The sequence below is a fragment of the Nomascus leucogenys genome, chromosome 10 (assembly GCF_006542625.1).
Source record: "Nomascus leucogenys isolate Asia chromosome 10, Asia_NLE_v1, whole genome shotgun sequence".
NCBI lineage: Eukaryota > Metazoa > Chordata > Mammalia > Primates > Hylobatidae > Nomascus > Nomascus leucogenys.
In genome coordinates this window covers 76,495,939-76,516,811 of record NC_044390.1, presented here as the reverse complement: position 1 = coordinate 76,516,811, position 20,873 = coordinate 76,495,939, and the positions used below count along the sequence as shown (strand labels likewise).

The 20,873-nt window shown below is 43.1% G+C and overlaps 1 protein-coding gene across 1 annotated transcript in view; it reads right to left on the bottom strand.

Moving 5' to 3' along the window:
- Positions 1–20,282, bottom strand: part of MYO1H (myosin IH) — a 59,044-nt gene extending 38,762 nt beyond the window's left edge. The window contains exons 1-9 of the mRNA XM_030821337.1: positions 20,157–20,282; positions 15,552–15,667; positions 12,453–12,651; positions 11,257–11,337; positions 7,806–7,985; positions 5,076–5,174; positions 3,126–3,239; positions 2,332–2,403; positions 1,280–1,399 (exon numbers count right to left, since the gene is read on the bottom strand). Of these exons, the coding sequence (XP_030677197.1) occupies positions 1,280–1,399; positions 2,332–2,403; positions 3,126–3,239; positions 5,076–5,174; positions 7,806–7,985; positions 11,257–11,337; positions 12,453–12,651; positions 15,552–15,667; positions 20,157–20,282 (1,107 nt within the window). The remainder of the gene's footprint in view (positions 1–1,279; positions 1,400–2,331; positions 2,404–3,125; positions 3,240–5,075; positions 5,175–7,805; positions 7,986–11,256; positions 11,338–12,452; positions 12,652–15,551; positions 15,668–20,156) is intronic.
- Between the last annotated feature and the right edge of the window lie 591 nt (positions 20,283–20,873).

The following is a 20,873-nucleotide window of genomic DNA, read 5'->3' as shown; positions in this document are numbered from 1 at the left end:
AGAAGAAGAAGAAAAATGAGGAGGAGAAGGAGAAGATGCCTATCCAAGTAAGAGGACCAAGTACCCTCAGGCCAGGGTGGGTATTTAAAGATAATGTATTTATTTCAGGCCGGGTGTGGTGGCTCACGCCTGCAATCCCAGCACTTTGGGAGGCTGAGGCAGGCAGATCACTTGTGGCCAGGAGTTTCAGACCAGCCTGGCCAACATGGTGAAACCCCATCTCTACTAAAAAATTACAAAAATTAGCCAGGCATGGTGGCGTACACCTGTAATCCCACTACTTGGGAGGTTGAGGCACAAGAATTGCTTGAACCCCGGAGGTGGAGGTTGCAGTGAGTCAAGATTGTGCCACTGCACTCCAGCCTGGATGACAAAGTAAGACTCCGTCTCAAAAAAAAAAAAAAGTATTTATTTAGATTTAAAGGGACACAATTAAATACTCTGTATGAGTGTCCTAAGTCACTGCCTCCAAAATCATCTTTGTGTCCTACCTCCATGAATTTTGTCACATCCACATATCCCCTCCCCATCCATGTATCATTTCCTTAATTTTTAGCTTGGATTAAATCCCTTTTTTACTTAAATCATTCCACTTGAAAAGGAAACATGACTGAAGTGTGAGTTTGAAGGGCTATATTTTTTTTCTTAAATATGTTAAAATATGCTTCTGTTGAAATTTTAAAAATGTCAGGTGAATATATTACTGTTGAAATGTAAAGATTTGTGGTGGTTCATGCCTGTAATCCCAGCACTTTGGGAGGCAGCAGTGGGAAGATGACTTGGGCCTGGAAGTTCGAGACCAGCCTGGACAACATAGCAAGACCTCCTCTCTACAAAAAATTTTTTAAAAATTAGCCGGGCATGGTGGTATGCAACTGTAGTTCCAGCTATTTGGGAGGCTGAGGTAGGAGGGTTGCTTGAGCTCAGGAGCTGGAAGTTGCAAGTTATGATTGCACCACTGCACTCCAGCCTGAGTGACAGAGCAAGATCTTGTCTCTAAAAATAAAAATAAAACATAAAAAGTTTCTGTGTACACTTGAAGCTATCCGGCATACCACAAGCGCTATGCATAGCAAGCTTTGGGACACACCGTATAAGCCATTCAGCATGCATTCATACTGTATGCTAGACACGGGCAATGTGAATAGGGAAAGACACCATCTCTGCCCATGAGGCACCCACAGTTCATTCTCCCTTCCAAATTCTTTAAAGAAACGATGATGATTATAAAACATCACCACGTTAGCGAGAGCAAGGTATCCAAAATGTGTTGACCAACCTTGTTAACTAAGGAGGAATTGATTTTGTTGACCAGCCAAGTAAACGTTCGTCCATAAACAGCCTTCGCCATTGCATCTCTAGCATAGACAGAGAGTTCTAGTGTCAGTGGGCAGATCACCTGAAAAGAATAGCAAGGTGCATCACTATAGGTGGAAAAAAGAAGCCCCCAGAGTGTTCAAAGAAGTCTTTTTTCTTAAAAAAAAAAAAAAAATTGAGACAGGGTCTTGCTCTGCTGCCCAGCCTGGAATGCAGTAGCTGGGACTACAGGTGCCCACCACCATGCCCCACTTTTTTTAAAAAAATTTTTTGTAGAAATGTGGTCTAGCCATGTTGCCCAGGCTGGTCTTGAACTCCTGGACTCAAGCAATCCTCCCACTGCAGCCTCCCAAAGTGATTACAGGTATAAGCCATCACACACAGTCTTGAACTAGTGTTTAATAATGACTGGCAACAGATACATGCTGGGAAGATGCTACTCTTGCCTTTGGTTCATATGATGGCTCTTTCTTGAGTGCCCATGTGTGCCAGGCACTGTGCTGGGCTGCCGAGATACAGCTGTAACCCAGACACACAGTCCTGACCTTCATGGGCTCACAGTTCATTTGGAGGTAAGGAGGGATGGAGAAACATTCACAGAATCACACAGTCATGTTGAAAGGGCTACAAGGAGATACACATGGTGCTTTGAGGTAGAGGTAGGAGGATCAGAGAAGGCTCCTTTGAGGAAGTGACCCCCAGGAAATGAAGGATGAAGAGCAGTTAACTAGATAAAGCATTGGGAACAGTGTTCCAGCAGAAGGAACAGCATGTGCAAAGACTCCTGTGGAGGGAGGACATAGACAGTATGAGGCGTGGATTGCTAGCATTAGTGTGGTGGTGGTGATGGTGACTGGGGAGGATGAGGCAGGAGACCCTGCAGGAGCTGGACCACACAGGGCCTGGTGAGCTAGGATCAAAGGTTTGGGCTCCCCTGAGGCCACCACCCTGCTGTTATCAGAGGGAGGCAGCAGCAGGGAGGGCTGGCACATTTCCACCTAGAGCCATTTTTACCTCCTCAGTTTTGGCTTCAATTTTTCTGTGGGTGAGAGCTTCCAGGAGAACTGATGGGTGGACCCCCAGGAGCTGCATATAAAAGAAAAAAGTGCTATTTAGCGACACAGTTTTACTTGCTTTTTATTATTTTTTAAGAGACAACGTATGGCTCTGTTGCCCAGGTGGGAATGTTTTGGCACAATCATAGCTCATTGTAACTTTTTGAGACAGGGTCTCACTCTGTTGCCCAGGCTGGAGTGCAGTGGCAGAATCTCAGCTCACTGCAACCTCTGCCTCCCAGGCTGAAGTGATCCTCCCACCTTAGCCTCCTGAGTAGCTAGGACTACAGGTGTGTGCCACCATTCATAACTATTTTTTTTTTAGAGATGGGGTCTCACTACATTGCCCAGGCTGGAGTGCAGTGGCATGATCATGGCTCACTGCAGCCTTGAATTTCTGGCCTCAAGCGATCCTCCTGCCTTGGTCTCCCAAAGCACTGGGATCACAGGCATGAGCCATTGCGCCCAGCCTACTCACTAACTTATAAAGAGTTCATGGAGTATCCAGGCCCAAGGTTATCTGCCCAGTCTGATCATCGCGCTTTAGTACAAAACAGGCCGCAATAGCTCCCTCAACCAACTGGCTTTTACTCCCACCTTCTCCTTCAAACCCCCACTCTTAAAACCTCCTAACCAATATCAGCCAAAAGAGCATGGCACCAGACATCTGGCCTAACTGTGGGCACCCAGCTGCCTTGCTCTTCTTTCCCACCCCTCCCCCTCCTTCTGTCCTCTCCAAAAGAGGAACATCACCTTGGCTATCCACTTGATCTCGTGGGTGTCTGGGATAGTGGCACGGCCTTGGTCGTCTTCTTCAAAACCAACGTTCCCCAGGTGTAAGACGCTGGCAATAATTCCAAAGAGATTCTGGGAACATGGGAAGTGTTCAGAGACAGGAGATCAGGACAGGGAAAGACAATGGTGGCCACCTAATTGATACATGTCATTAGTGGAGACACCTGAAGGAAAAACACCCCCACCCCAATTCCACACCTGAGCTCACAGAACCAAGCCCTCCTCCTTCCCCAGAAATCGGCCCTGTTATTCACTTCAGGTGCTAAGGGAAGAGGGAAACAGCCTCACTCAGTGTCCAGCACGAAACACTTTATTTTCATATAACAACAACAAATACATACATGGAATTTTCATAAAATAAAATAAACCACTTTTATAAAATATTTTATGGCCGGACGTGGTGGCTCATGCCTGTAATCCCAGCACTTTGGGAGGCCGAGGCGGGTGAATCACTTGAGGTCAAGAGATCGAGACCATCTGGCCAACATGGTGAAACCCCATCTCTACTAAAAACACAAAAATTAGCTGGGCGTGGTGGCATGTGCCTGTAGTCTCAGCTACTTAGGAGGCTGAGGCAGGAGCATTGCTTGAACCCGGGAGGCGGAGGTTGCAGTGAGCCGAGATAGCGCCATTGCACTCCTGCCTGGTGACAGAGCAAGGCTGTCTCAAAAGAAGAAAAAAAAATTTATAAAATACTTTCTAAAGTAAACCTCACTAATGAACCCATTTAATTTTCAAATAACATTATCTATCTATCCATCCATCTATCCTTTTTTTAAGAGACAGGGTCTTGCTCTGTCACTCAGGCTAGAATGCTATGGTGCCATCATAGCTCACTACAGCCTCAACCTCCTGGGCTCAAGCGATCCTCCCACCTCAGCCTCCTGAGTGGCTGGGACTACAGGCATGCACCACCATGCCTGGCTAATTTTTAAAAGTTTTTCGTAGAGGCAGGGTCTCACTATGTCCCCCAGGCTAGTCTCAAACTCCTAGTCTCAAGTGATTTCTCCACCTCAGCCTCCCAAAGCATCAGGATTTACAGGTGTGAGCCACTGCACCCGGCCTCAAATATAGATGTTTTTAAATTACATTCTGGGCCTTGAAAGACTGGTAGTTTAACAATCAAAACAAAACAAAAAAAGACTAAAAGATGTAAAAACAAAGTGTTTATAAATTCTACAATTTGTTCCAGTTTGTGCCAAAACAGAAGCCTCAATAAATGAGAATCTTGTAATTCTATGGCATCTAAATTGTTGAGACTGGACTTACTTAACAGGAGAAAAAAACCCGATTCCTCCTCCTTGCACACAATATTAGGAAAACTTAGGGTTGCCAGATAAAGGAACCCACAGTTAATATTTGAATTTCAAACTTACATTAATTTTTTTAGTATAAGTTTGCCCACATGCAATAATTGGAACATGATTATACTAAAAAATTCTTCACTGTTTATCTGAAATTCATATGTAACTGGGCATCCTGTATTTTTACTTTTGTTTTTGTTTTTTTGAGACGCAGTCTCGCTCTGTCACCCAGGCTGGAGTGCAGTGGCACAATCTCAGCTCACTGCAACCTCTGCCTCCCGGATTCAAGCGATTCTCCTGCCTCAGTCTCCGGAGTAGCTGGGATTACAGGTGCCTGCCATCACACCTGGTTAATTTTTGTACTTTTTTAGTAGAGACAGGGTTTCACCATGTTGACCAGGCTGGTCTCAAACTCCTGACCTCACATGATCCGCCCGCCTTGACCTCTCAAAATGCTGGAAGTACAGGTGTGAGCCACCGCACCCGGCTGCATCCTGTATTTTTATTTGTTGAATCTGGCCACTGTATTCTGCAAACACCAAAAAATCAGGAATGTTTCCTCAGTCCCAGGGGGAATTATCAGTTCTGCTGCAAAAGCACATACCTCGAGGTCAGCTTCAGTAAAATCAATGACAGAAAAGGCATTGGAAACAGTTTTCCAGTCATTCTTGTCATTAATGGATGACTCTTTGGCACAATGACCCTGTTGATAAAAAGTTTGAGTCACTTAATGTCATTTTTATAGGGGCAATTAAGCATGTCTATTCCTCTCTGAAGATGCAAAAGCTAGTCCTATAATGTACTGAATTGCAAATAAAAAATAGATTTTACTCTAATTGTCTAGCATGTAATGATTTGACAACTGTTGCTTTTTTTCAAATTTATTTGGAATTTTGTTTAAAAATCTCTGTTCTGGGAAAACATTCCAAGTTACATGTAAGTGGTATATCTTTTTGTACGTGTTTTTAAACACAGTTTTCTTATCATTTTTGCTAAATAAATTGAAGGTGTTTGTCTCAAGAAATATCTGCTGAAATATGCAGGGATATTAAAGTGCTTAAAATCAGAAACTCCTGACTCACTTAGAGATTGCCAACAAAAATTTCACTGCAGGACTAGATGAAAGAAGCCTTTCCCGCAAGGAAATCAAAGGCTAGCATTTAGAGAAACAGAGGTTTTGTGAAAATGATCACAAGCAGGGATGTTCCCCATGAACTCCAGAGGTTGTCTTTTAAATAACAGACTGATTTAAAGAGAAAATGTTCTAGACAAATGTTTTTTATTATTTTGCTTTTGTGGTACAGGGTGTTCCTAGTTTCCTAATTATCTGGAGATCTGTTTTCTTAAAAGATTTCTTCATTGCATGGGGGAGATCAGATGTGTCATACTATGAAAATATTTCCTAGTGAAGTGGCCGATATAAAATTTGCAACCTCACAAACCTTCCCGCACAACCAGCAACATCTGCTCCTGCCCCCGAAGGGATGGGTCTATGCAAATCAGTCCCTCTCCAAAACCTGTTGGTTTGAAAGCAGCGCAAATATACTGCAAAGTGAAGCCATGAAGTTTACCAAAGTTATGAGAGATCATGAAATTGGTTATAAAATAATAGTGGCAAATTGCTAGACCCATTTCCAAAGCCCCTGATGTAAAGATCTAGTTGAATTAATGTGGCCAGAAAAAAATCTACAGGAATAAAGACATGATATATTCTAAGAGAGAAGGATTTATCAAAGGGTTAGAGAAGCCCTTGGGAAAACGGATTAAGCCCTCAAATATTTTTACAAATTGACCCTTTCTGATCATGCTATGGGAATACAAACATGACGTGACCATACAGCTTTGTTGGGAAAATTAAGCCCTCCAAAAAGAAAAAAACATCACATTTGATTTATTCTTTGTTCTAGTAATTAGTTGAGTTTGCTTAGTATAAAATTAGATTATGAGATTCTTTCTTTTCATTATTTACCTTCACTTTTCTTTTTTATTTCTGTTTTTAAAATACATTTAGAGATGGGGTCTTGCTATATTGCCCAGGCCGGTCTTAAACTCCTGGACTCAAGTGATCCTCCTACCTTGGCCTCCCAAAGTGCTGGGATTACAGGCGTGAGCCACCATGCCCCAGCCTGCCTTCATTTTTCAAGGTGAAATTTTGTCAAGGCTTCTTTTCTTCCATGATTTCTAGAAAGTGTTGATCGTCATTTTATGAGATTCATTTTATAAGACCTCGTTTTCGCTCTTAAATGATGCCTTCATCTCCATTCTACAAGGTGGCCTCCATTCAAAGCCAGGCCAAGTGAGAAGAGAAAAATAAAAAAATGTTGGGACTAAAAAGGTGTTAATGACATCAAATACTGAGAAGTGCCTTACAATCTGCGCGTTGTAGAACGCTAGGGCAGGCTGCAGAAAAACAAATATTGCAAGGTTATATTCTGACAGTCAATTTTATAACACTAGACCCTAGGCTTGCTTATAGGAATAGCTTGAACTATTTCTGTAAGGTGGTGTGTTCATTTGGCAGCAAACATTTGTCAAGGTGGAAGGCAGGAATGCGGGAAAAGATCTTTTCAAAAGTAGTTCACAGTGGCTCACGCCTGTAAACTCAGCACTTCGGGAGGCTGAGGCAGGCAGATCTCTCGAGCTCAGGAGTTTGAGACCAGCCTGGACAACATGGAGAAACCCCGTCTCTACAAAAACTACAAAAATTAGCGAGGCATGGTACCTCGCGCCTGTAGTCCTAGCTACTTGGGAGGCTGAGATGGGAGGATCGCTTGAGCCCAAGAGGTCAAGGCTGCAATGAGCCATTATTATGCTACTGCACTCCAGCCTGGAGGACAGAGAGAGAACCTGTCCCAAAAAAAGAAAAAAAAAAAGTAGTTTGAAAGCAGAATGAGATAGCATAGGTTTGAGACATAGTTGGACAGTGAGTTTCTATCACATCCAGATCAGCGCTCCTCACTTTGGCTGTACACTAAATCACCAGAAGGACATTTAAAATAATTCTGATGCACAGGTCCTACCCCAGACCAGTGAAATCTGAATCTCTGGAGGGTATGGCCCAGGTATTTGTGTTTTTAAAGGGCTCTTCAGGTGATTCTAGTTTCAGCCAGGGATGAGAACCACTTGCCTAGACATTGGTTACTTTACCAAGGTGATACAGCTGCCAGGTGTAAGAGGAGATGGATTGCTTGTGATATAAATATTGAGAAATCAGCCAATAGGACACATAGCAGGATGGTAATAGAATGTCTCAAACATCCTACAGCAGCCCGTATAAACACCTCTGATCCCCTGCTCCAAAGAGTCACCAAAGCCAGGTGCTGGTCCGTCCCACCTGTGAGAGGTATTTATACAGCTGGGGGTCTCGCTCGAGTCCCAGGTAAGCCAGGCGCTCCTCTTCGCCACCTGCCAGCAGCTGGTAGAAGATGTGGAAATTCCGCTCGCCTTCGTTTTGGTAGACAACTCGGGACTTCTCTATCAAGTAACTGATGATATGCCCACCTACGGGGATGCCCTTCAGAACAAGAAAAATTGCAGCAGTGACAACAACAATCAAGCCACTCTCCTCCTGACATCTCCTGATGGCCCGAAGTTCTAAGTTTGAATGAAGTCTGATCTATCAATCTTCTTTCTTTTTTTTTTGGACCTATCAGTCTTCTATCATTAGTATTTCCTGGGTTCTGTTTACAAAAATTTTTGCTTACCCCAAGAAACTATCACGAAGATAGTTTCTATGTCTTTTTCTAGAAGCATGATTGTTTAGGATAATGATCCCTCACTATTTAATTTTTGTATATGGAGAGGGGTAGTGGTCAAAGGTCTTTTTATTCATGTTGATATCCAGTTGATCTGTGCCATTTATTGGAAAGATGATCTTTTCTCTACTGAATCATAGTGATGGCTTCGTTGTAAGTCAGCTGACTGTACGTGTGAACTCTATCCTTTCTGGACTTTATTCTGATCCATTGTCTTCTTTATCCTTGTGTCAATATCACACTGCCTTAATTCATATTTTCAATAATAAATCCAATAAAGGATTTTTGTTCCAGAATATATAAAGATTCTTGCAAATCAATAGGAAAGAATTGACAACCCAATTAAAAATGGGCAAAAGACTTGAATGAAAAAGAAAGCCTTTAAGTGGCCAAGAAGCAAAATGTCATTAATCACTAGGGAGATACAAACTTAAATCACAGTGAAAAACCACTATATCCCACCAGAATTTCTCAAAAGGATGAAAAATATAAATGTTGGCAAGGGTATGGAGCAACTGGAACCATCATTAATTATCCTAACACTGCTTTGCTGGTAAGAACCCCACAATTCCACTTCTTTAATCCAATATAAATCTACTAAAGGGCATGTGCAAGGATGTTCAAAGCACTATATGTCACGGTCCCAAATTGCAAACCGCCCAAATGTCCATCAAAAGTAGAACGGATAAGTTGTGACATAGTCATATAATCAAAAAGTGAACAACTGCTACATGCAAGGGCATGGATGAATCTGACAGATACATTGATTGAAAGAAGCCAGGCACAAAATAGAACATACTGTGTAATTTCATTCATATGCACTCCAATGACCAGTGAAATGAACCTGTGATCACAGAGGTCAGAACAGTGGGCAGTGGGAACGGGGAGTGTGTTGGGGAAGGGCAGGAAAAGCTTTTCGGTATTAGAATTTTTTTTTAAGAGATAGGGTCTTGCTCTGTTGCCCAGGCTAGAGTGCTGTGGCCTGATCATGGCTCATTATAACCTCAAATGCCTGAGCTCAAGCAATTCTCCCACCTCAGCCTCCCAAGTAACTGGGACTATAGGTGTGCACCACTGTGCCTTGCTATTTTGTTTTTGTTTTTTGTAAAGACGAGGTCTCACTATGTTGCCCAGGCTGGTCTTGAACTCCTGGACTCAAGCAATCCTCCCACCTCGACCTCCCAAAGTGCTGGGATTACAGGTGTGAGTCACCATGCCTGGCCTTCAGATGCTAGCCTTTTTTTTTTTTTTTTTTTTTTTTGAGACAGAGTCTCACTCTCTTGCTCAGGCTGGAGTGCGGTGGCGCAATCTGGGCTCACTGCAACCTCTGCCTCCCAAGTTCAAGTGATTCTCATGCCTCAGCCTCCCAGGTAGCTGGGACTACAGGCGTGCGCCACCACGCTTCACTAATTTTTGTATTTTTATTAGAGACAGGGTTTCACCATGTTGGCCAGGCTGGTCTCGAACTCCTGACCTCAGGTGATCTGCCCACCTCGGCCTCCCAAAGTGCTAGGATTACAGGTGTGAGCCACCAGGCCTGGCCCGGATGCTAGAAATTTTTATGTCTTGATCTGGGTGGTGGTTACAGAGGTGGACACATACGTAAAAATTTACTGGGCTATCCTCATGTTTTACAGCCCTTTCCGTATATGTGTTGAAGTTCCAAAAAAAAATTTCAAATACGCATAGCTATTAAATTTCTTTCCAAATCCACTCCACCAGAGGCCCACATCCCAGCCTCTGGGAAATCCTTGAGCCAGTTTGTCCTCATCATTGAGCTCCATGCTCATACAGCTGCTGCTCCCCCCTGTGTCATTTTACCACTTGGAATTATGAGCCCTTGAGAATTCTGCCTTCCTTTCCTGCTTGTCTTAGCCCCACTTCTGTGTCTAACACAGCCACGCTCATTCACTTACGCATTGTCCATGGCTGCTTTCATGCTACAAGAGTAGACTTGGGTCATTGCAACTGTGTGGCTGAATGGCTCGCAAAGCCTAAAATATTTACTATCTGGCTGTATCCAAAAAAGAGTGCTGTCCCCTGCCAGGTAAGCAGGCATGCCTAAACAATATATCGTTTACTTGTGTCTTTTTTTTGAGACGAAGTTTCGCTCTTGTTGCCCAGGCTGGAGTGCAGTGGTGCCAACTGCAACCTCTACCTTCCAGGTTCAAGCAATTCTCCTGCCTCAGCCTTCCGAGTAGCTGGGATTACAGGTGCACACCACCATGCATGGCTAATTTTTTGTATTTTTTGTTTTTTAGAGATGGGGTTTCACAATGTTGGCCAGGCTGGTCTTGAACTCCTGACCTCAGGTAATCCACCCACCTTGGCCTCCCAAATTGCTGGGATTACAGGCATGAGCCACTGCGTCTGGCCCTGGTGATTTGTTTTTAAGCTTAATGGGAAAAATGATATCATGCTGGCATACAGTATGTTCCCAAGACCCATCCACATGAGGTGTAGCTGTGGTTCATTTGCTCTCTGCAGTGTAACGCCTGATGGTGTGAACACACCACGATGTAGTCATTCTCCTGTCGATGGACATTTCAGTTCTCTCCAGATGTGCTGGTGCTATTCAGTCCATTTACTTGCCCATGATGATGAGCAGTTCTCTTATGGACATGCTTACGCATCTGTAGAGATATCCCTGGGAGCGGGATGGTTGCACCTTAGATTATGTTTTTTCAGCTTCCTAAGATAGCATCATATCTCTGGTACAACCCGTTATTTTCCAATAATTTTCCAGTATTTTACACCCCACCAGCAATGTGTAAGAATTCCTTATGATCCATATCTTCATCAACACCTGGTATAGATCAGACTTTTTAGTTTTTGCCCATCCAGATGGTCTAAAATGTTATCTCATTGTGGTCTTTATTTGCATTTCCTAAAACTAGCACTAAACCTGGATATTTTTTTAAATGGCTTGAGCCAAAAAATGCCATTCTCCCTTTAAGGGGCCTTGTCTTGGGTTCCATCACTGGCAAAATAAGGGGTCCCCATGAACCAGTAACAGGAGCTTCAGTGTACCTGAAAATCAAATTGTATATCCATGTATTTCCCAAATCTGCTGGAGTTGTCATTCCGGAGCGTTCTGGCATTTCCAAAAGCCTTGGAATACAAAGTGTCATTCACTGTCATTTAAGCTCACCATGCATGTCAAATTCCTGACCCCAAATAATACACTTATTACGAAAATGGAGGAGAGAGAGCGGAAGGAGCCAGGGAGGAAAGGCATGCTTTATCTTCTAAGAAGGAATCACTAACTACAGAGAATTTAATGCCAAATACTAGATCTGGACCCAGGGAGAAAAGGGGAACAATATCTTCTTCCTAGAATCCAATCTAGGAATATATTGGAAATGGTCTCAGGAGAGGTACATAGAACCCTAGCCCCATGCTGTTCTAGAAGGTACAGTGGACGGCTCCCATCACCAGACCTCTTTTTATATCACATTGTTCTGCTCAAAGGGTCCACTGGGAAAATTCCTTCAACTATAAACATCTTCATTTATAGAAAGGGCCACAAAAACACAGGAGAAAATGACTTGTTCAGCAAGTCAGTGAATTGCAATAGTGGAAGTAATCATAACCAAAATAATTTTAACTCAATAATAAGAAAACTATTAATAAATAATACATTATTTTTGGTGCTTCCTAATTCTGCTGTGTGCTTTTTGTGCATCTGTTTCACTTAATAAATAATAACTTCTTAGGCTGGGTGTGGTGGCTCACGCCTGTAATTACAGCACTTTGGGAGGCCAAGGTGGGTGGATCACGAGGTCAGGAGTTCGAGACCAGCCTGGCCAACATGGCAAAACCCCATCTCTACTAAAAATGCAAAAATTAGCTGGGAATGATGGTACACGCCTGTAGTCCCAGCTACTTGGGAAGCTGAAGCAGGAGAATCGCTTAAACTCAGGAGGCGGAGGTTTCTGTGAGCCGAGATTGTGCCACTGTACTCCAGGCCTGGGTGACAGAGAGAGACTCCGTCTCAAAACAAAACAAAAACCAAATGTCTTAAAAGGTAGGTACCATAAGCAGACCCATTCAACAAATGGGGAAATGGGCTTAGTTCCAGGTCACACCCTTAACTATGACACTATCTGTGTGAGCCCTTTTCTTAACAGTGACCTGCCCATTTTGACTGACCTGTCCAGACAGGATTTGTCTCACTTAGTGACCTCCCTGGAACTCCCTTCGATTGGTTCCCAGAGATCGCTTACCTCCAGCACTGGGTTGGAGAGCAGCAGTCTGTCACGGGCTATTTGTAGTGACTGGGTCATTGGGCAGGTCACTGCAAAATACTGGAGAATTTTCTTGGAGGCCTCTGTTTTCCCTGCCCCACTCTCTCCAGAAATGAGGATGAGATGGTTCTTTAGTTCAGAGCACATCATTCGGTAAGCATTGTCGGCTATAGCGTAGCTGGAGGAGGAGTGAGACAGAAACAAATTGGTTTTAATGGTACTTCCCTTGACTCTGACACCCACCAAAGAAGAAAAATGAGGTGCTCCATCTCCGGGAAGCCACATCCAGACTGTGGTACAAGGACAATGAGCTCAAACACATATCAAACCCTTTCCATAGGCGGGGCACAGTGGCTCATTCTTGTAATCCCAGCACTCTGGGAAGCTGAGGCGGGTGGATCACCTGAGGTCAGGAGTTCGAGACTAGCCTGGCCAACATGATGAAACCCCCTCTGTACTAAAAAAAGATACAAAAATTAGCCAGGTATGGTGGTGCACGCTTGTAATCCCAGCTACTCGGGAGGCTGAGGCAGGAGAATTGCTTGAACCCGGGAGGCAGAGGTTGCAGTGAGCCGAGATTGCGCCATTGCACTCCAGCCTGGGCGACAGAGCAAGACTCTGTCTCAAAAAAACAAAAACAACAACAAAACAAAACAAACAAACAAAAACAAAAAACCCAAACCAGAAAAACAAAAAAAACAAAAAATCCTCTACCACGACCCACTGACTAATCAAATATAAAGTGTACTAGATATCAAAACTCAAATAGTAGAAGAGTTAAAAGGAAGAATTTGAGCAGTAATAATTTTTTTTTTTTTTTAGATGGAGTCTCGCTCTGTCGCCCAGCCCAGAGTGCAGTGGCATGATCTGGGCTCATTGCAACCTCTGCCTCCCAAGTTCAAGCAATTCTCATGCCTCAGCCTCCCGAGTAGCTAGGATTATAGGTGCACACTACCACGCCCGGCTAATTTTTGTATTTTTAGTAGAGACCGGGTTTCACCATGTTGGTCAGGCTGGTCTGGAACTCCTGACCTCGTGATCCACCTGCCTCAGCCCCAAAAAGTGCTGGGATTACAGGCGTGAGCCACTGTGCCTGGCCTGAAAATATTTTTTAAAGTTCACCAAATTTATGTTTTTAATCCATCAACATGTTTTATAAGAATAAGCCAGCTACGAAGTTACATCTCTAAGAGACGTTCTATTAACTGTAGGTGAAAATAACAATCTTGTCTAAATACTAAATAATTCAATTCAATAAATAGAATAAGATCTCATGTATTTTTTCCCTCAAAACCTAAAATACTAAAAGTGGAGTGGCAGGAAACCAAAGAGATTAACAAACTTCAGTGATATCTTTAGGACAAGAGGTAAAACTATGAGAAGCACTTTATCTTCAAGATCAGACACCAAAGCATGAAGGTACCCCAGGAATATAACCTGAATACGGAGGCAGAGTTCCAAAGCCATTTCGGCTTTTAATACATGGTGGTGGCCATGCTGGCTCACACCTGTAATCCCAGCACTTTGGGAGGCTGAGGCAGGCAGATCGCTTGAGCCCAGGAGTTCGAGGCCAGCATGAGCAACACACTGAGACCCTGTCTCTACAAAAATTACAAAACTTAGCCAGGGTGGTGGTGTGTGCCTGTAGTCCTGGCTACTTAGGAGGCTGAGGGTGGAGGATCACCTGAGCTCTGGGAGGTGGGGACTGCAGGGATCCATTATTGTGTCACTGCTCTCCAGTCTGGGTGACAAAGCGAGACCCTGTCTCAACATATATATGGCGGTGATGCAGAAAGGCTTATAAGTGCCTTAGAAAGTGGAACAGCTGAGTCACCAAGACAACAGAGGCAGAATCTAAATATTAGCCTAGAAGTCAAGAGAGAGAAAAACTAGAAAATTCAGCAAAGCCTGGGCAAGAAAAAATTGCTCATCTTTCCTTCTTTTTGGTAGTTGTTGTTTTGAATGTTAAATAACTTTTAGAAAGTTTGGCCAGTTAGGCATAGTGACAAACAAACAGCATTATTTAGCAGAAAATATGGGTTATATATTATTTTCAAATACAAGGGAAATTATTTAAAATGGCAAGGTTTTAAGGCCTAAAAATGTCCTCAAGTTTGTGAAAACTGATATCAAAGTGGTTATATTTTCTAGCTTCTGTGAAATGGCTCCAGAAACTCTGAATTAAAGTATAACTAACCAGTAATCTCTAACTACATGCAGATTTTTATTTCAATCCCTTTTAATTAACTTCTGAATTAAATGAGAAATCTAAACAGATTGTTTTTACAGAGTCAGTTACGTGTTAAGAAGGAAACATGGTGTTTGGAGACAAGAGATCTGAGTTCAGGTGAATAATTCTACCCTGTCAGCTTATAGTGTTACATAAAAACAAATTCTGGTCATACTGCAGGCGAGTATATATTTTCAAAAATTTGCATAAAACAGAATAAAATGTTATGTACTAAAAATATAATCACCCTCTACAAATTATTATTACCATAGGTTATACACTGGGGAGAGGAATGATGAAATTTGCACCTCTTAAGCTTCCACAGCCCTGGGAAGTTTCTACCAATGAGCAGTCTTCTTAGCCGCTATGATACTCAGGCACCAGTAGATGGCACTATAGCAACCCTCTTCCCGGAGAAGACATCTCTCTAGCCACACTCTTAAATTTCTCAGCAGTTACACAAAGGTTGCACCTCTTTTCATATTTAAGCTGAGATTCCATAAAGACCCTCTAAAGTTTTCTAGTACTTTGGAAGACTTACTTCACAAGAAGGCAAGGGCTTAAATGAGGTACAGAACCTAATAAACATGCATCAAGGATTTAGATGGATGGATGGATGTATCCATGGATAGGTAGGTGGATGGATAGGTAAATGGATGCATGGATAGGTGGATGGATGGATATGTGGGTGGATGGATAGACAGGTTGTTGGATAGGTGGATGAATGGACGGGTGGGTAGATGGATAGATGGATGAATAGACAGACAGATGCATGGTGAGAAGGAAGGAGAGAGAGAAAGTGGAAAAAGAAAAATCCTCCTAGTGATGATCCTGTGGATGCTACTTACACATGTGGTGGCAGTTCAAAGAAATTGACCCCTTGATAAAGTTCCATCTGGCTCACAGTGTAGATTCCGAGCTCCTGGTATGGATTCACGGACACAAGGAGGGTGCCAATATATGTCTAGAGAAATGGACCAAAGCACAAGTGAGGAATTCTGGGGTGCGAAAGACTGTCACACATGATGATCCCCATGTGTTCATTCCACATGGAGGATTTAAAATGATAAATCAGGCGGGGTCTCTGCTGGGAGCTTACATGGAGGGTGTATGAGGGAGACAGCAGACAAACAGCTGAGGAATGAAGACAGCTGCAGGAAGAGATCAGTGTTAAGAAAGGTGTACATGGCCAGGCGCGGTGGCTCATGCCTGTAATTCCAGCACTTTGGGAGGCCGAGGCGGGTGGATCATAGGTCAGGAGATCGAGACCATCCTGGCTAACATAGTAAAACCCCATCTCTACTAAAAATACAAAAAATAAGCCAGGCGCGATGGTGCACGCCTGTAGTCCCAGTTACTCGGGGGGCGGAGGCAGGAGAATCTCTTGAACCCAGGAGGCGGAGGTTGCAGTGAGCCGAGATCAGCCACTGCACTCCAGCCCGGGTGACAGAGCGAGACTCCGTCTCAAAAAACTAACTAAATAAATAAATAAAAAGAAAGGTATACATAGCATAACGAGGGTACAAACAATAAAGGCAGGCCATATTAGCAGGCATGGGGAAGTCTTCTTCTTCTTCTTTTTTTGAGACAGAGTCTCACTTTGCTGCCCAGGCTGGAGTGCAGTGGCTCGATCTCGGCTCATTGCAACCTCTGCCTCCCGGGTTCAAGTGATTCTCCTCAGCCTCCCATAGCTGGGATTACAGGCATGCGCCACCACACCCAGCTAATTTTGTATTTTTAGTAGAGATGCGATTTCACCATGTTGGCCAGGCTGGTCTTGAACTCCTGACCTCAGGTGATCTGCCTGCCTTGGCCTCCCAAAGTGCTGGGATTACAGGCATGAGCCACCGCGCCTGGCCAGGAAGACTTCTTTAAGGAGGTGACACCTGAGCAGAGCTTGAAGGATGAGGAGCCAGCTGTGAACAAAGTAGGCAGGAAGGGCATTTCAGGCTGAAGGGAAACATGAGGCAGGCTAGGGGCACGAGAGGCCATTGTGGTTGAAGCCCGAGTGAGGGCAGAATGGAGACTAGCAAGAGAGGATGTCGAAGATGGAGCAGGCTCAGATCATACAGGCTCTGTAGGCTCCCACGAGGAACTGGGGTTTTATTCCAAATGCGGTGGATGGCAGAGATACCACCCTCCTCTACTGAAATGAAATACCTGCCCTACAAAGATTTCATGATGAAAATGCCAAAAGCAACTGCAACAAAAGCAAAAATTGACAAATGGGATCTAATTAAAACTAAAGAGCTTCTGCACAGCAAAAGAAACTATCACCAGAGTGAATAGGCACCTTACAGAATGGGAGAAAAGTTCTGCAACCTATCCACCTGACAAAGGTCTAATACCCAGTCTACAAGGAATTTAAACAAACTTACAAGAAAAAACAATCCCATCAAAAAGTGAGCAAAGGAAATAAACAGACACTTTGCAAAAAGAAGACATACATGCAGCCAACAATCATATGAAAAAAAGCTCAACACCACCGATCATTACAGAAATGCAAATCCAAACCACAATGAGATATCATCTCACACCAGGCAGAATGGCGATTATTAAAAAGTAAAACAACAACAGATGCTGGCAAGGCAGTGGAGAAAAAGGAAGGCTTTTACACTGTTGGTGGGAGTGTAAATTAGTTCAACCATTGTGGAAAACAGCGTGGCAATTCCTCAAAGATCTAGAGGCAGAAATACCATCTGACCCAGCAATCCCAAAGAAATATAAATCATTCTATTATAAAGATACATGTACACATGTGTTCACTGCAGCCCTATTCACAACATCAAAGACATGGAATCAACCCAAATGCCCATCAATGATAAAATGAATAAAGAAAATATAGTGCATATACACTATGGAATACTATGTAGCCATAAAAAGGAACGAGATCATGTCCTTTGCTGGGACGTGGAAGTAGCTAGAAGCCATTATCCTCAGCAAACTAATGCAGGAACAGAAAACCAAACACTGCATGTTCTTGCTAATAAGTGGGAACTAAACGATGAGAACACATGGACACATTTGTGGGGGAGGGGGGAACAACACACGCTGGGGCTTGTTGCAGAGGACAGAGAGCATCAGGAAGAATAGCTAATGCATGCTGGTCTTAATACCTTGGTGATGGGTTGATCTGTGCAGCAAACCACCACAGCACATTTACCTATGTAACAAACCTGCACATCCTGCACATGTACCCCTGAAGTTAAAATAAAAGTTGAAGATACAAAAAAAGAGAAATACCTCCTTAAACTATTACATGAATGGATAACTTTAAGAGGGGAGCACGTAACCTGATTTATGGTTCTTAAAGGTCTCTCTGGCATTGAGTGAAAGTAGGATGGGTGGGCCGGGCGCAGTGGCTCACACCTGTAATCCCAGGACTCTGGGAGGCTGAGGCAGGTGGATCACCCAAGGTCAGGAGTTTGAGACCAGCCTGGCCAACATGATGAAACCCCGTCTCTACTAAAAATACAAAAAAATTAGCCAGGCGTGGTGGCGGGCACCTGTAGTCCCAGATACTCGGGAGGCTGAGGCAGGAGAATTGCTTGAACCCAGGTGGTGGAGGTTGCAGTGAGCCAAGATCGGGCCACTGCACTCCAGCCTGGGCGACAGAGTGAGACTCCATATGAAAAAGAAAAAAACAAACAAACAAGAAAATAGGATGGGTATACCTACAAATCTTCTAAAATTGGGCAAAACACTCCTGCTACTGGCACTTATATTCCTAGATTTCAACATTAAACTCTACTCATATTCAAGTTTTTCAAGTACTTACTTATATTTATAATATAACCACTAACATAAGGCTTTTGAAATACAATTATGAATAAACAAAGAGCTCCAAGCTCTTATATAGAAAAAAATTAATGTACTCCTTGGAAAATACATCTGGTATTCTCAGATTCTCAGTGTGTAGCTGTTTCAAATACAGGACGCACTAAAGTATATATTAAGATTATGCTAAAATAGCTGGGTGTGGTGGTGTGTGCCTGTAATCCCAGCTACATGGGAGGCTGAGGCAGGAGGAGTGCTTGAACCCAGAAATTCAAGACTAGCCTGGGCAACTTAGCAAGACCCAACTCAAAAAAAAAAAAAATTACCCTAAAATCGTTCTCCAATCTCCAGGACAAAAATCAAACAGAGAACCAAAGCAGAGAATTTTCACTAAAACCCCACATTACTTCAATCAGTAGAAATTCAGGGTGGAAGACAGTTTCTGAAATTTATCAGTTCAAATCAGAAATGTTTAGCTTAATCACAATGATCCTGTCATGTCATTTGTACTTCTCTGTACCATGCTATTTTTTCCTTTTCCTGTACATAAAATTAGTTTTTCTATTTCTACAATTAAGGGTGATAAGTCTGAAAGTTAGGATCTGGGATATGTACTCTAAGAAACACCTTGTTTATTTCTTCTGGTATCCTTGGTTTCAACATATAGATTAAGTCACGGGCACCATTACAAACAAAATAGCTATAAGGCAATTATATTTAAACCGCTTCTGACTGTCTAATTTACTCTTGGCAAAAGCTAATAAAATCTCAAAAAATTAAATAACTTTAATAACACCCACGACACACACAGGGACACTATGAAGTTTACCCTAGAGGAATTTACCTGAAAAATGATCCTCAAATCAGAGTGTGGTGATAAATGGGAATTTAACAAAAACTGGCTTTTGAATAAAAACTAGATGTGACAAGATCTGAGAAGAGTTTGGTAAGTGCTGCATTCTTGACCCTTGACTATTCGTGAGGTGTGGTGGACAGCTTATTTCTGCCTGCTTGGTATCTCTGCCCCTTTCTCCCAACAGAGTCCTTGGGGGAACCCTCTTCACAAGCTCTCTGTCTATACCATCTGGGGCTCCGACTCCACCCCTCACCTTCAGGGGTGGGCCTGGTAAAAGCCTGGCCAATCAGAATAGTCTTCATTTCTAGCCATGGGATTGGTTCAGAGACAGGCACATGACTGAAAGTGGGCCAATCAGAGCTGATCAATGTCAGCTTGGGCCATTTACTAGAGCTTATCGCCAGAGGATGGGCTCGCTTCTCTGCGGCAACCCTAAGCTGATAAAATGACAGCCTGGATCTGAGGGCAACCATCTTGCTGCCATGCACCTGAGAAGGAAATGGATGCCTAAGAAAGCAGAGCAGAGATGGAGAAAGAGTCGCCAGACATCATCTGAAACCCTAGATCTAGTCCTGGGACCTACAGTTACAGACATGGACAGATTCCCTTTAGTGACTTAGGCTGGTGTAAGTTGGGTCTCTGTCACGGGCAGCCATAAACGTCTTAGCACAAAGGATCGAAGTGCATCTAAGAGTGGCGCCTCAGTATCTCCCTTTAATGTCTAACCTAATAGAGTGCTATTATTCACACTCATCAAAGTCGTGAAGGCAAGAAGGGAACAACCACCCTAGAAACACAGCTGAGAAGTGGGTCACGTTACGTATATGAGGTTCTCGCTGAAACGCTTGCGGAGGTTGTCGACAAAGGCAGATTCGCTGGTGTACGCGTCCAATAGCACAAAATCCTGAACCCCGACCTTGTCCCGGGCAGTCAGTGCCCCTTCCATGTGCAGACGGATGTGTTTCCTCCTCACGTCTTCTTTCTACGGGAAATAGAACATTCTTCAGCAGCTCATCTATTTGGTAATATCTATTACACGTCTAATGCATGGAAATAACAAGATGCTAAACCTTGGGATAGTAGAGAGCCAGCATTAAATTATGCCGTCTTCACTTAGAGTTTACAATAGGGGGTTGGGGATACAAGATCATAATCATAAAAAATAGGAATAGCAGCAGCTGACAGGAACCAAGTATTTACTGTTAGGTACTATTCTAAACACTTGACTTATACTGTTTCATTTGATCTTCATTCTGACCCTATGAAATACTATTATTATGCCCATTCTACAGATGAGAAAAGTGAGGCATAGGAATATCATAAGCCATGCCCAAAATCTGCCAAAAGACGGAGCCAGAAAATGAACCTAGACATCATACCCAGACTTGCTTTCCTGACAACCACGCACTCAATAAATTTTTTTTAAAATTAATGTTTCCTTTATGTTGATTAGTCAAGCTTGAATTTTTTCTTTTTTTAAAATTAATTTTTCTTTATTTCAATAAATGTTAATTGTGTAAACTCACTTTGTAATTCC